Consider the following 15,802-nt stretch of genomic DNA (forward strand, 5'->3'; position numbering starts at 1 on the left):
GGACGCCGGAAGTAGGTCACGGGAAGGGGCGGGATTTCGGCGCGCGCATGCCCCAAACCGGATTTCCGGGCGCCGGAGAAGAAGTTCTTCCTTTAACAAGATGGCGGTGGGAAGGGGTGGTGGTGGTGGCGGGCAGTGCTCGAAAAGCGAGGCCAATTCCGGCTTCCTGGGGCTGCGGCCCACTTCGGTGGACCCGGCGCTGAGGCGGCGGCGGCGAGGCCCAAGAAATAAGAAGCGGGGCTGGCGGCGGCTCGCTCAGGAGCCGCTGGGATTGGAGGTCGATCAGTTCCTGGAGGACGTGCGGCTGCAGGAGCGCACGAGCGGGTGAGTGGGGCGGGACTGCGGACAGGTGGGCCAAGTTCTCTGTGGCGGGGTGCGAGGCCGAGCTGCCTGGGGGGACTTCCGGGGGCCTGGGAGCCCCTGTCTGGCACCGCTGGGGAAGCCGAGGGGTTAGACTGGGAACTCCGGGTGACGGCCTGTGGGACTTGATAGGGTCACCGGGTACAAGACGCCCAGTTAAATTAGAATCTAGGTAAACCACAAACACTTTTCTGATATCAGTACGTACCACGCACCCAGCCTAGTTGAGTGCGTTTTACGTAGTAAATTCTGCAAACCGGAGGGAGGAGCTCTGGCCTGGAGGGGTCCCAGGCGGGAAGCTTGTACTTGAATGAGCATAACAGGAAAGCTGAGCCCGGAGAGGTTAAACCTGTTCCTTTCTTAGCTTCGTGCTCCTCTCCCCAACATGTATGGCTGACATTCTGAATTTCTATCTTCCAGTGGCTTGATATCTGAGGCCCCCGATGAAAAACTCTTCTTCGTGGACACTGGCTCCAAGAATAAAGGTGAGAAAGGGTTTTTGTGGCGGGTGTATGGCGATGATTAGTCCTTAGTGAGGCGCTCTCAGCCTCTAAGAGGACCTGTGTTAATGACGTGGCTTGGGTGGAAAACGCCTGCAAAAAAAAGGTATTTACTGTATAAACAAGAGGACCTGGAATGAACAGAAAGCAAGTTAGGAACTAACCTAAAGAACTCATTTTTTCTTCTGAGGTTTCAGAGAGGTCTCAATGCCCAGGGAATCCAGTCGGGGTCTGCCTTGTTGAGTAGATAATCATAAATCAGGAGGTCTCCGTTAATTTGCAGAAAACCAAGTCAGGGACTTGCTGTAAGGAATCGTACCTGTTTTTCCTTTAATGAGAACAAAAGGATCAACTTGAATAAGAGATCCTTCTTGACCCGCTTGCTTTAATTTGCCAAAATGCAGGGTCGGGACCTTCTAAAACAAGTGGAGGAGAAGCAAGTTAGGGTTTGCTTCAGTGAGTAATAAGGTTCACTGTCAATACCTGGAGAAACAGATGAAGGATAAGCGACTTGCTTTAAGGAGCGTCTAGAAAAGCTGAGGAGTCCGTTTGAACGGGAAAGCCGATAGCTTTAATGAGCAAAACGTCAGGCTGCTGTAGCAGCAGGATGGCCTTGATGAGCACGTATGAGGTCAGTCAAGGGGTCTGGTCTAAGGGAAGTGAAAGGACCTCTTGGGGGAGAGCAGTCTTTGAGTGAGCAGGTAAGGAAGGGGTATTAAAGAGGTCGACTTTCACAGGAGTGAGGAGATCTGCTCTGTGAACAGAAGAGTAAAGGCAGGGAGCTGCCCTGGTGAACAGGCGAGGAAGTAGTTACAGATTCTGCTTTAGATTTTTAAAAAAAAAAAAAAAAAGCAGAAGGATAACAGCGATTGTGCGCTTTCACGGGTGATCACTGTGCTGTGGAGTCGAAATACAATGGACCCTTGAACGATGCAGGGGTCAGGGGTGCTGACGTTCCATGGGGTCGAAAATCTACGTGTAATTTGTAGTCGGCCCTCTGTACCTTGGTTCCACATCTGTGGATTCAACTAACTGCAGATCGTGTGTTCCTGTAGTATTTGCTGTTGAAACAAACCTTGGTATAAGTGGACTCTCGCAGTTCAAACCCATGTTGTTCAGTGGTCAGCTGCAATTATTGGGTTGGCCAAAAAGTTTGTTTGGGTTTTTCCGTAAGATGTTACGGCAAACCCCGAACGACGTTTTTGGTCAACCCAGTACATCTCCGCCTGATCCTGTGAGGCAGGCATTAAACCTCGTTTTGGCAGCACAGGGGAGGAAAGTCACTTTCATGAGGTCCTTTAGCAAATGGAAGGATGCGGATTCCATCCTAGTATGTGTTGTTCTAGAGTCCTTTTTACTGTTAGGCTTTAGAAGTAAAAGCAGAAAATTCTGTTGCGCTGAGAATCGGCTGTCTTGGGTCCTGAGTCCAGCTCCCTGGGCCTCATGTCGCCTGACCACCTGCTTTCTTCCTAGTTAGCGTTAGTGGTTCTGTGGCCTCTTCCCTGTTGTCGCTGGAAGCCCCTTGTCTGCAGGGCTGTGGGTCTGACTCCTCTGTGTCCCCAGCACAGGGCTGCCTCCAGCTGGCCCAGGAAATGGGTGTGGTGTGGGGAGTCACAGCTTGGGCACCCTGGGCCCTGCCCTTGCGGGGGCCTCTTTCCTCAGGTGGGAGCCTGGGGTCAGCCTGGGCCCTCCACGTCTGTACTGGGATGCAGGTCTCCAGAGGAGCCGGAATGAGGGGAGTGGGAAGTTGGTCTTGGGTAGTGAGGAGGCCTGAGGCCTTAATTCTTTCCTTTCTTCCACCCCCAGAGCCGAACAAGAAGAGGACCAAAGGTCAGAAGAGGTCGCTGCTTCTCAAGAAACCCCTTCGGATCGACCTCATCCTAGAGAACACGTCCAAGGTCCCTGCACCCAAAGAGTGAGTGTCCCACCAGCCCCAGACCCTCCTTCCCCTTTGGTTCTGGCCTCACACCCTTCTGTGCAGGCCCTATTCACTTCCTGACCCTAAAGGAATTCTGGGGAGGGAGGGTGATAGGTGAAGGGCACTGGAGGGGAGGATGGGGTCGGATTTGCGCTTTGGAGAGCGGATTGGAGGCAGTGAGGCTGGGGCCAGGGTGCTGTGGCGGGGCAGGCGAGGATGGGCCTGGACGTGGCCGAGGGCTCTGGGGATGGAAGGGAGGGCTGGGTGGGCAGCCACGGCCAGGGGATGGGTCAGGCAGGGCTTAGTGACTGACCCCTGAAGTGGGGGTGGGGCGTGGATGGCTGATGGGGCGGACAGTGGAGCGATGCTGAGGTTGGTTGTGAAATGGTGTGTGAGGTCCCTGGGAGACATCCAGGGCAAGGGCCCCAGGGGCTGTTGTGTTGTTAGGTCTGGGGCTCAGGAGAGAGACCTGGGCTGGGGGCAGACATGGGGAGGTGGTCTCTGAAGCTGCTGGATCGAGTGAGGAGGCCCCCTGTGGAGGGAGGAGGTGCTGGGATGCCTGGCGGGGGCAGGGGAAGCTCGCCTCACCCGCTGCGCCTGTGCCGCTTCTCCCCGGCCCAGCATCCGCGCCCACCAGGTCCCCAACGCCAGGAAGCTCAAGCGGAAGGAGCAGCTATGGGAGAGGCTGGCAGAGCAGGGCGAGTTGCCCCGGGAGGTGCGCAGGGCTCAGGCCCGGCTCCTCCACCCTCCTGTGGCCAAAGCCAAGCCGGGGCCACAGGACACGGTTGAGCGGCCCTTCTACGACCTTTGGGTCAAAGACAGTGAGTGTCGCAGCTGCGGCGCGCCGTGTCTAAGGGGGGCGCCCTGCGGGGGTTGCTTTGAGGGTCTTCGGCAGAGTCAGGAGTCTTGAAGTGGCACCGTTTTCCTGCTCGCGCTCCCCTTTTGCAAGCGGGCCGGCTCCTGCCCCTGCGCCTGGGGTCTCCTCTGCTTTCTGGACCCTGTCCACATGCTCTTTTGCCTGGCGTTCGAAGCCCTGTGGGGTCTGAGAGTCAGTCCTTCCCGGGCCATCTTGCAGTCAGTGCTTCGGTGCCGTCTTAAGGGAGGAGGGCTGGGAGGGAGCCCCTCGGGGCCCCGATGTTCCCCCAGCAGCTGCCCCTCGCTGCCTCCGCAGACCCTCTGGACCGGCCCTTGGAGCGCCAGGACCCTTTTTTCCTGGAGCAGACCAAGAAGAAAGGTATGAAGGTGAGAATTCGTCAGAAGGGCGTCCTGGGGGATAGGGGTCAGAGCGCGGGGCTGGGGAGCGTTCAGGCCGTAGAGCCTCAGCGTCAGAGCCCGACCGTCCTGTGACCGGGAGCCCACTTGCTGGAGCCAGGCAGGCAGTGCCGCCTCCAGGGCACAGAGCAGAGTGGTGGCAGGTCGGTGGGACGTGCTTCAGGGAGATGAGGGGAGCCTTCACTGGAAAGTAAGATGGTACTAAGGGGCAGGAGACCTGGTGTCGTGAGCGAGCCTGCAGAGATGGGGGGCGGAGCCTCCAGTGAGGGCGCGGCTGTAGGGTGCGGAGACCCGCTGGTCGGGGGTGGGAGAAGGCTGCGGGAGCCCACTTGGGGCTGTGGGCTTTTATCCTAAGTGCTTTTGCACACGGGAGCGGTGGGATTGTGGGATGCTCCGAGGAGGTGGGACAGGTGGGGCCGGGCACCCCAGCGCGGGGGTGAAGGGGGTGACCCAAGGCAAGTCCTCGGGCAGAAGCACCCAGCCTGGCGGGCAGTTGGCTGTGGGGAGGGGCAGGGGGCGTCAGGGGCGACCCCCAGGCTTCTGCTGTAGACGGGGAGCCTTTGCTGGGGTGGAGGCCAGCCGTGCAGGGACGTGGCAAGTCCAGACGGGGAGATGCTGCTCAGAGCTGAGCGTGCACTCGGGTCCCCTGGGGGTTTGTTAAAGTGCAGGTTCTGGTTAGCTGGTTTCAGGTGAGCCCGTGGCCCTGCGTTTCTCCCAAGCTCCCGGGGGCGCAGGGCTACACTCTTAAGTGTCTGTCAGCCCTTGTCTGCGGTGTCCTGCACTGACAGACACAGAACCTCATGCCCTCTGCCAGGCGCAGCTGCCGATCTCAGCTATGGCCTGATGACCGTACCATACGGTTTTGCAAGTGTCACCCCTCCCCACCGCTCTGGCGACAGGAACCCTACTCAGGAAAGACAAGCGGAGTCCCTGCGTGCTCGTCCTGGGGTTGCCGCGCCTGCGGTACCAGCTGTCCATTGTTCCAGCTGCCGCAGGCACCTCCCAGCTTGAAGGCCGTGCGCCGTGCTGAGGCCTCTGCCGCCTCCCGGGCCCGGGTCCCAGCACTTGTGGGAGCTTGAGTCATGGCGCTCCCAGGCCTTAGCCTGCCTTGGTCTTGTCCTCCTCCAGCGGCCGCAGCGTCTCCACACCAAGCCCTCCAAGGCGCCTGCCGTGGAGGTGATGCCCGCGGGAGCTTCCTACAACCCGACCTTTGAGGACCACCAGGTACGCCGCCCCGCCGGGCCTCTCACTCGCTGCTTGGCCATTTGGTCAGCATGCCCTCCCAGGGCTTGTGGTCCAGTCGGGGAGACAGAACTGTTCGTGCACAGTGATGACCCAGAGTGGGCAGGGCTGGGATGGAAGGGCACGGGGGGGCATCAGACCCAGCCTTGGGAGTCAGGGAGGGCTTGCTGGAGAATGGGGCATCAGAGCTGAGACTGGGGGCAGTTTGTTACGGTAAGAGAGGAAGGAATGGGGGTGTTCCAGTCGGAGGGAACAGCACGTGCAAAGGCCCAGAGATGCGTGAGACTGTGGCACGTCTCAGGAACTCTGTGGGACGTAAATGCAAAAGGCTTTCAACTAAAAAAAAAGACTTTCAACTGTTGGCAACAAAACGTGTGACCTAGTAAGCTTTGTGCAAGGGTGAAGGTAGTTTAGCAACAGGAAAAGCTGGTGGCAAGAGTCGGTGTTTATCTCACAGAAATCTGTCGGGTACAGATGTCACGAACAGAGGGGACAAACCCCCGCCCTCGGGGAGCTCGGGTTCCTGGAGAGAAATCGAGGTCACTGAGTAGATGCAGGTGCTCCTGTGAATGCTGTTCAGCATTGTTCCCTGTGAGACAGACTCTTAGCTGACCAGGGGCAGGGGGCCGTGTCCCTCTCCCAGGGAACAGCAACTACGGGACAAACAGCGCCGCGCGAAACATTGAGAGGATGAGGTCGGCCACAGGCAGAGGAGGCTGCTCGCAGAGGCTGTCGCTCACGGGGAGATGTTGTCGCTTTCTTTTTCTCTCTTTTTTAATATAATCGCTTTATCAGGATATAATTTCCATGCATGTGATTCACCCACCTACAGGACTCAATTCAGTGGTGTTTAGTATATGCAGAGTTGTGTGGCCATCACTACAGTCAAATTTAGAACATTTTCATCACCCCAGAAAGAAAGCGAATGTCCATCAGCCGTCACCCCCCAGTTCCGCATTTCCCCTGGTCTCGGGCAGCCACCACTTCTTCCTGTCTGTGCGCGTGCCTGTTCAGGGCACTGCCTAGAAGTGGAACCCTGCGGCGTGTAGAGACCAGACTGTCCTTTAAGAGGACAGGCAGAGCAGATGTGAGATTAGGGATGAGAAGCCCCCTTTGGCCGGTGCAGGGAGGCCAGGGAGAGGAGGGGGCGCCTGGGCCATCGAGGGGAGTGGGCTGAGCCCTGGGGTGGAGGTGCAGGTGGGAGGTAAGAGGGCCGGGTCTGTAACTCCCAGGAGAGGCCTCCAGGGCCTGGGTCCTCACCTGCATCCCCGCCCCCTCCCAGACCCTGCTCCGGGCGGCTCATGAGGTGGAGCTGCTGCGGCAGAAGGCAGCAGAGAAGCTGGAGCGGCAGCTGGCCCCGCCGGCCTCGGAGCAGGCCGGCACCCAGGTGAGCCCAGGCCCATTCGCCCACCCTTCCCGCCCGCTCCCTGCCTTGCGCCTGACCTGCCCCCTCTCCCCAGGAGTCTGCCTTCCAGGAGATGTGCCAGGGGCTGCTGGAGGAGTCGGATGGGGAAGGGGAGCCCGGCGAGGGCCAGGACGAGGGTCCCGAGGTTGGAGGAGACCAGGCCACGGGAGCAGAGGCCTCGCCCACAGCCGTCCGCCCGGCCTCCGTGGAGAAGAAGACGGAGCAGCAGCGGCGGCGGGAGAAGGCTGCCCGGATGCTGGTGAGCACCCTGGGCTCCAGTCTGCTCTGCCCAGTCCCACAGCCTGGTTTCTCCTGCCTGCAGCCTGCTTTTTTTGGGCTGTTTGGGATCCTTGAAGCTCCTTTGTCAGCTGAGACCTAGTTCCTGGCATCTTCCAGATGCCTCTCTGGGCTCAGAGGATGCAGTGGGGAACACGCCAGGTCAGGCCCTGCTGCCCTGGTGATGATGTTCGGGGGTGGGGGCTGGGGAGGCTTTATGAACCACAGACAGAGAGAAACGGATAAGGAAGGTCAGTTCACGAAACAAGCACTGGGCTTCCCTGATGGCGCAGTGGTTAAGAATCCGCCTGCCAGCGCAGGGGACACGGGTTCGAGCCCTGGTCCGGGAAGATCCCACATACCACAGAGCAGCTAAGCCCGTGCACCACAACTACCGAGCCTGTGCTCTAGAGCCCGTGAGCCACAACTACTGAGCCCGCGTGCCACAACTAATGCAGCTAAGCCCGTGCACCACAACTACTGAGCCTGTGCTCTAGAGCCCGTGAGCCACAACTACTGAGCCCGCGTGCCACAACTAATGAAGCCCGCGTGCCTTGAGCCCGTACTCTGCAACAAGAGAAGCCATCACAACGAGAAGCCCACACACTGCAGTGAAGAGTAGCCCCCGCTTGCGGCAACTAGAGAAAGCCCAGGCACGGCAGTGAAGACCCAGTGCAGCCAAAAACAAACAAATAAAATTTTTAAGAAAGGAAAGCAAGCGCTGTGGAGAAACAGCTGCTGTGACCTGGGAGCAGGTGGAGGAAAGGCCCCCCGGGGCGAGGTGGTGCTCGACCTGGCCCCTGACCTTGCCCGTCCCTGCAGAGGGTGCAGCAGGCTGCGGTGCGGGCCGCCCGGCTTCGGCACCAGCAGGTCTTCAGGCTGCGCGGGATCAAGGCGCAGGTAGCGCAGTGGCTGGCGGAGCTGGCTCGACAGCGGGAGCGGCGGCAGGCACGGCGGCTGGCAGAGGCGGACAGACCCCGCCGGCTGGGGCGGCTCAAGTGAGGCCTGGGCTGGGGGCTCCCTGGGAGTCTGGGAGGAGTCCAAATCCCCTATCTGGCGCCTTCCTATCTTTGCTCAGCCTGGGCCTCTCCTGGGAGACCATCTCTTTCCCCCAGAGTTCCGTGTTCTCAACCCCACTGCCCGGCCTCTTGTTCCCAAGAGGGGTCTTTGGCCCTGTGTCCTGGGCCAGGCTCACCTCACCCCCCCCCCCACCGGACGCCCCGTATTCCCCAGGTATCAGGACCCCGACATTGACGTGCAGCTCAGCTCGGAGCTGTCTGACTCACTCAGGACCCTGAAGGTATTTGTCTGGCTGGGGGGCTGGGGGGCTGCAGGGGAGACACCCGTGCCTGGTGATGATACCCATCCTTGCTCCCCGTGTCCCCCGGGGACTATGGGCGACATCATGGCTGCCCCCAGGCTGGGCTGGTTGGGCTGATGCCTGGGGGCTGAGGGCACGGGGTCCCCGCGGGTGAGGGGCCGAGTGATGGATAGTTGCAGCCTGGGGCCCTCAGAAGACCGTTCCTCCTGGCCAGGTCCCATTGTAGCCCCTGATCTGCGGGCCCCACTCTCAGCGTCTGCAGTCCCAGAGGGGTCTTTCTAAAGCTCAGAATAGACCCTGTTCCTCCCCCACTCGGAGCCTGCTGTGGCTCCCCAGTGCCCCCGGGAGGAAGCCCAGCTCACACAGCCACAGACCCTGTGTGGTCTGACGCGCCTTGGGGCTCCAGCCAGCTGTACTTGTAGTGGGCCAACTGTGCACCCTTCTTCTGACCCCACCTCTGCCCCTGCGCTCCCCTGCCGGCCACACCCATTCCCCCTTCTCCAGCCTCCTTCATGTTGCTTCCTCCAAGCCCAGCTCAGGGCCGGCCCATGGGTCAGTACCTATCACCCCATGAGTCAGGGCCAGGCTGAGCCCCTGGTGTACGTGAGGCCAGACTCGGGGCCTTGACTAATGGGGGGACTGCGGGGCGGACTCCCCCCTCCACTGGACCCTGTGGAGCAGTCAGGGCCCTGGGGTTTCTGCCTAGCACCAGCTGAGGCCTCCCTGTCCGTGTCTCGCAGCCTGAGGGCAACATCCTCCGTGACCGGTTCAAGAGCTTCCAGAGAAGAAACATGATCGAGCCTCGGGAGCGAGCCAAGTGAGAGCCGGGGCCTGCCATGGGGGGCGGGCATCGGGAACCTTCCCCCGCCGGATGGGTGCCAGATGGGCTTAGGTCGCCGACTGCTCTCCTCTCCCTCCCCCAGGTTCAAGCGCAAGTACAAAGTGAAGCTGGTGGAGAAGCGGGCGTTCCGCGAGATCCAGTGAGTGGCGCTCCCCTGCTCCCCAGTGGCCTCCAGCGGCCCCGGGCCCCTCCCAGACCCGGCTGCTGTAGCCAGTGATGGAGCGATGCTCCCTCGGCCAGGCCTGGGACAGGGTCAGCCTGCCAGAGCCACCTGACCCCAGAGTCAGACCAGGGAGGGTCCCCGAGGGGAAACGGAAGGGCCCAAACCGGAAGAAGGGGTGTCACGTGGAGGAGGATGTGGCCCCCCCATCCACCCTCAGCCTCCCCTCTGTCCCCAGGTTGTAGCTGCCACGAGATGTTGGAGCCCCCGCCCTTCAATAAAGCACCTTCTGACCAACACCTCAGGCCTCGCGTGTGACTTGTCTCCCTCCTGAGGGCAGCTCTGCCTGTTCCCCTCTAGCACACAGGGATGTGGGTACCAGGACCTTCGTCTCCACCAAAGGCTGGTGGGAAGCCAGGGCGTGGCAGAGGGCTTGTCCGGCAGAGGCAGGGGCAGCCGTCCCGGGAGCGAGCAGCGTCTTACAGAAGTAGGCGGAGGGGACGGGCCAGCTGCTGTTGGGTGTGGGAGAGGGGAGGGCTGCACTTGGGTTTCTGGTGGGGGGAGGTGGCCCATTGCACTGCAGTGAGGGGGGAGGCGGACCTTGACCGCAGGCACCTTGACTACAGGCATGTCACATTGTTTAGAGTAGTAGCTGACGTTCGCTGCCCGCCTATCCTTTCTATTCAAGCCCTGACAGCCAGTTTAGGAGGGCTGGAGTTACCCATCCCCGCCCCGCCCCCTTTTTCTTATGCCGCACCATGTGGCATCTGTTACCTGACCGGGGATTGAACCTGCGCCCCCTGCAGTGGAAGCGCAGAGTCTTAACCACTGGGCCACCAGGGAAGCCCCCCGTCCCTATCCCCTTTTTAAAGGTGAGCAAACTGAAGTCCATGAAAGGAGGTTGATCCTCCCCCCCCACCCCCACTATAAAGGACTTTTAAAAACCCTTATTCTGCAAGTAATAAAGGACTGGTCTCACTGTAAGTCATTGATACGGTTCATACACATACCAAAGAAACGTGAACATCACCCTTGACCTTTGCCCTCCTTTTTTTCCCCACCCCCCCCCTTTCTATAGAAGGGGAAACTGAGGCTCCTGAAGAAGTAATTCCCTCAGTGTTACAGGAGGAAGGAGAGACCCAGGGCAGAGAGAAGGGAGAGAGGTGTTTGGGTTTTTGATTTGTTTTCTAATATAAATTTATTTATTTTTGGCTGCGTTGGGTCTTCGTTGCCGCGTGTGGGCTTTCTCTAGTTGCGTTGAGCAGGGGCTGCTCTTTGTTGCGGAGCACGAGCTCTGGGCGCGCGAGCTTTAGTAGTTGTGGCTCGCGGGCTCTAGAGCGCAGGCTCAGTAGTTGTGGCGCATGGGCTTAGTAGCTCTGTGGCATGTGGGATCTTCCTGGACCAGGGCTCGAACCCGTGTCCCCCGCATTGGCAGGTGGATTCTTAACCACTGTGCCACCAGGGAAGCCCTGCCCTCCATTCTAATCCTCTGCAGAGGTAGCCGGCTCTGCAGTTTGCTCTGAAGGGTTCTGTCATGTTCCACGTGTGAGTCTGTTAAATTACATACGTATACATTGGAAAATAGAAGTGTTTTAATTTTTCTGTGTCTGGGATAGGATCATACCATATGTGGTTCTGTAACTTGCCATTTAGTGCATGCTGAGGAATTTATGTCTGTGTAGGGTGCATCCTCATTCTTTTTCACAGCTGCAGAGAATTCCACGGTACGACCGTGCTGTGATTCCACTCACCCAGGCCCATATTGCTCCTGGTGAAGCTGGAGGGGATACCTGTGTACCTGTGCCATTTCACATGTGTCTGTAGGACAGGTACCTGCAAGTGAATCTCTGGGCTACAGGGAAAGTGTATCTAAAATGTCATTTGGATCCAGCCAAAATGCTCCCTGCTTACAGGAGCCCCCCCACCCCTTGTTTGCTCATAGCTTTTCTACGGTATGGTCTCACTATTTTTATTTTATCGTGCATGGTTACCAGTAAGGTTGAGCACCTTTTCATATGATCACTGGTGGTTTTTTCCATGCTGGTTCAAATCTTTGGACCATTTTCCTCCTGGGCTGTTTTCTTGTTTGTTTATAGTAGCTCTTTATTTATTATGGATCCGAAGACTGTCATACATGTCACAGACATTTCTTCCAGGCTCTTCCTTTGACTTTGTGCATGGTATCTTGTCAGGAGTGTCCACTGCTTTTAGTTTTCTGTTAGTCTTCGTCTATTTTTTATCATGGCCTTTAGGCAGGTTGCTCCAGGACAAGATGTTTATAAAAATAGAGCAGGCAATTTATAAAACAAATGGCTGAAGGGAGAGACTAACGTCAGAGCCTCCTCCTTCCCCCCACATCACAATTTAAGGAACTGTTCCTGCTGTTCCTCCCCCTCTCCCATCTTAAAAAGGACTGTTGTACAGACAAGAACACTGCAGTGTGCGTGTGTGTATAGGGGAGGGGGCAGAGGATGGTAAGTTGTGGTGCAAATGGAAGCCATTTAGTGTCTGCCAAAGCCTTAAGCCCCAGCCTTTGACCCAGTAACTTCATCCTGGGAAGAGAGTCTGAAGGAAGCTGCTGGAAAAAGGAAACTCTTAATGTCCAGAGATGGCCAGCAGAGCATCTGTCAAATGCTGGGATACCCGGGGGATGGAGTGATCCCAGCTACCCGAGGGCAGATTCTGCCAGCCGGGGCATTAGGCAGTGTCCTCAGGAAGTTCTCACTGTTTAATGTCCTGGGGAAATGCATCTGTTCCCCTGTGTGCAAAAAACACGGGGTAGCAGCAAAGACAGGTTTGTGGGTTTCCCTGCATGTCAATTATATTTCACTTCTGATTTTTACATTAAAAGAAAAAACTTAAAAATGCTGAACTCTAGGTAAAGATTTGCAAGCTGCAGTGGTGCCCTGATGTCGGCAACTTCTTTTTGAAATGCATAAAATAAAGGGGATGAACGGACAAACAAGTTCAGGGAAATGTTAACGGTAGAATCTGGGTGCTGGTGCATGTGGGTGCTCCCAGGAAAACTCACTTGCCTTTACTGTTTGAAAATCTTGCTAATAATTATTGGGAAAAAGCACATTGGGATTTAGCGTGATGCTGATGGAGGCTTAAGGTTCAAAGTCAATTAATTAACTTGCACTGGTCCCTTCCAAGGTCCTACACCTCCTTTCGAACTTGTAACTTACAATTTTTCCTGTAGCGGGTCCCCCAAATTGTAAAAGCTTCAGACACCACAAAACCTGAATCTTCCCAATTGTGGTATTAAAAAAAGTGAATTACCCACCAGTTGAGTGGTGCCTGAATAAATGATAGTGCATCTATACTGCAGAGGGAGCTAGAGTTGGTTATTTAAAGGATGGAGGCCATCTGTAGGCAGCAGCCTTAAATTGTGGTTAGGAGCATGGACTTGGGAGCTAGAGTCTTGATTTCAAATCCCAGCTCCGTTACATACTAGCTGTGTGACCTCGTGAAGGTTACTTCACCTCTCTGTGCCCCAGAGTCCCCATCAGCAAAATGGACATAATGATAGTGCCTACTTCATTGGGTTATTCCAGGGGTGGATTCTGCACACAGAAGTGCTCAGGACAGGGTCCTGGCACAGAGTAAGCCCTAGAGGAGTGTATTATAACGTTAGGGAAAAACAAAAATGGGGAAAAAAAAAGTGTGGAAACTTGCAATCTGTGCCAAAGACTCCTGACACATGCTCCCTTGACCCACTGATTGCACTCTTGGGAACATGCCTGAAGGAAGTGGCCGGAAACTTGGGGAAAAGCATAATGCAGAGGCAGGTCGGTTGGAGTGCTGTGTAGAATGGAAGGAAGCGAGGTAATGGCCGTGGGCTGGGCCTGGCCACTCGGGGGAGGGAGGCCTCTGCGGCCACTAACCCAGGGGTCGGAAGCACGTGTAGTAACTGGAATGTGTTTCTGTTCTGCTCTTTTGTGGCATAAAGCAAACAGGATCTGCCCCATCCATGCTGGGGTTCGTTGTACTAACCCTGTGCCCAGGGTCTCTCGGGTGGGGGATTCCAGGGGATGCGTTTTCCATCTTCAGCCTTTTTCCAGCTTTTCCAAACTTTTTTAAAAATAGGAATTCAAAATGTGGACATAGATGCCTTGATGTGCTGTGTGGAAGATTAGAAACAGAAACAGTCCAAATATAGACGATGGGAAATGGGTTTTTATAAGTGAGATGTCTACACAATGGGGTATTTCATCACCATTTAAGGAAAAAAACAGCTTTGGGGAGAATATTTGGGGGGGGGGGATGGGGAGGAATTTTTAATGATCGGCGAAAATACTTATGGTCTGTCTCAGAGGACTGTTAAATGGGGAAAGGATTATGACTCTAACTGGTTTAAAAATGTAAATAAACATAGGCAGAGAAAGGCATTTCGGAAGATGTACACCAGGATTACCAGGGACTACGCTCGGATGGTGAATGATGCTAGATTTGTATCTTCCTCCTTAAATCTGCTTTTATGTATCTTCTCCACTTCACTGGGGCAAACCCTGGGTGGGCTTTGCCAACCTCCGCCCACCCTCCTTACAGCAGGGGCTGGAGGCAGCAACTGCATTTCCCAGACGCCCTTGCAGCTGGATTCTAGGTGTAGAACAGGCCCCAGCGGTTAGAGTCCCTCCAGAGACATGGACGGCAGAAGTGACCCCAGGGTCACAGCCAGTACTGGGCGTTCTTGATGCCCAGAGGTTCTCGAAGCAGGTGGGTTCTGTGCAGCCATCCTGGGCATTATCCCTAGAGCCCAGCCTAGGGCCCAGCCTAGAGCCTGCTGCCCCAGACTCCCTTGGTTTTGTAAGCACCTGATTCCCTGTATTAAATCCCTTCCTGTTTAAAACACCTGGAGTGGTTTCTAGTTAGGCTCTGATCCCTGCCCAAGATGCATTGTTTTTACGCTCAGGAAAGTAATTTTTTAAATTCTAAGAGCTTTCCGAGGTCTGCAAGAAACTAAACCATTTCTGTGACGTTTTTGCTGTGTTCATTTGCCATCCAAAGAGATGTTGGCCCAGAGAGGACAAGGGGCTTACCCAAGACCACACAGTTGCTAAGAGTCAGGGGCCAGGCAGAACTTTGTCCATTCCACTTGGAGAGCCCAGCCTTCCATGAATGAGGCAGGAGCACAGATAGATAGATGGCTGAGGACACCTCCAACCCTTTGTGCTCACCTGCCCCACAAGTTCATGGCGGGGGAGGGGGGAATTGACCTATGGTCTAAAATCCTCCTGTGACCCAAACTCTAGGGTGACACATTAAGTCCCCCCGGCCAAAAACCTGGCAACATCATGGATTCCTCCCTTTCCTTTAATGATAATGTCATTTAAACAATTAATGCTTGTTCCATAATTAGAAGGCTGTCTCTGTCCCACGTCCTTGTTCTGGTCCCAGTGTGACAGGCGTTCTTGTGCTCCCCCCACCTCTTTTTTTATTTACCATTGAGGAATCTGAAGTACAGACAAGGGAAGTGACTTGTCCAGATTTGAGATTCTACCCAGGTCATGTCCATTCTCCCTTTGAAAGAGCTCTTGCATTTGTCCCCACCCCCACTTACCCACCCAGGTACTAACTCCAAAATACCGAGTCCTCTCCTAGTAATTGACATTTGAGCAGAGACTGGAATAAAACAAGGGAGGCAGCCATGAAGATATGACAGGAAAAATTGTTTCCAGGTGGAGAGAACAGCCAGTGCAAAGGCCCTGGGGTTGGGAGCCTCAGGAAGGGCAAAGAGACCTGGGCGCCTGCAACCAAGTGAACCAAAGAGAGAATGTGGGATGTGAGGCCCGTGATGCAACCTGAGACGGCATCATGCAGTGCCATTCAGACCATGTGAGGAGAGAGAGTCCCTCTGGCCGTGGTTGGGGAACAGACTGCTGGGGGCAAGAGATGAAGCGAGAAAGCAGCTGCAGTAGTCCAGGTGGGAGATGACGGTGCTGGACTAGGGTGGAATCAGTGGAGGGGAGAAGCAGTCAGATTCTGGATCCATTTTGAAGGTGGAACGCCCAGATTGGCTGAGAGGTTGCACGTGGACGTGAGAGGGTGGAGAGAGACCAAAGATGACACCGAGGATATTCTGGGTGGAACATTTGGATGGAGCGGGATGCTCGATGAGGAGATGGGACATAGATGGTTTGGGGAACACAGGTTCCCGGAAGCAGAGCACTAACCCGTTCCTGGCTGGTGAGGAGAGGCAGAGGGAGACAGAGAATGAGTGAGAACTGAACGGATGGAGGGGGAATAGTAAAAAGCTGGTTAACTGAGATGGGGACAACTCAAGTAAAAGGGGGCTTGGGGCAGAGAAATTCGTATTGAATTTTGACCAGATCAAGCCCGAGTTGCCTATCAGGCTTGTAAAAGGCAAAGTGGCGGAAGTGGCCGGACCCAGGAGTTCAGAGGCCCTGTCGGGGAGAGACTGGGGCGGTCAGCAAGTGGGTATTGGTGGCATTTGAGGCAGTGGGAGCTAAGTAAACAAAAGCAGGAGGAGAGGAGAGAGGGGGA

The 15,802-nt window shown here is 56.1% G+C and overlaps 1 protein-coding gene across 1 annotated transcript; it reads left to right on the top strand.

Annotated features, from left to right (window-relative positions):
* Positions 1-85: 85 nt before the first annotated feature.
* On the top strand, positions 86-9,278 carry NOP53 (NOP53 ribosome biogenesis factor; the record flags this gene model as incomplete). The annotated part of the gene is made up of 12 exons (XM_079907024.1): positions 86-324; positions 781-845; positions 2,667-2,775; positions 3,400-3,599; positions 3,950-4,020; positions 5,179-5,274; positions 6,575-6,679; positions 6,753-6,956; positions 7,796-7,971; positions 8,207-8,273; positions 9,035-9,111; positions 9,218-9,278. The coding sequence occupies exons 1-12, from the start codon at positions 101-103 to the stop codon at positions 9,276-9,278; spliced, it is 1,455 nt and encodes a 484-aa protein (XP_079763150.1). The 5' UTR covers positions 86-100.
* Positions 9,279-15,802: the final 6,524 nt, after the last annotated feature.

This window comes from Stenella coeruleoalba (genome assembly GCF_951394435.1).
Source record: "Stenella coeruleoalba genome assembly, chromosome: 20".
NCBI lineage: Eukaryota > Metazoa > Chordata > Mammalia > Artiodactyla > Delphinidae > Stenella > Stenella coeruleoalba.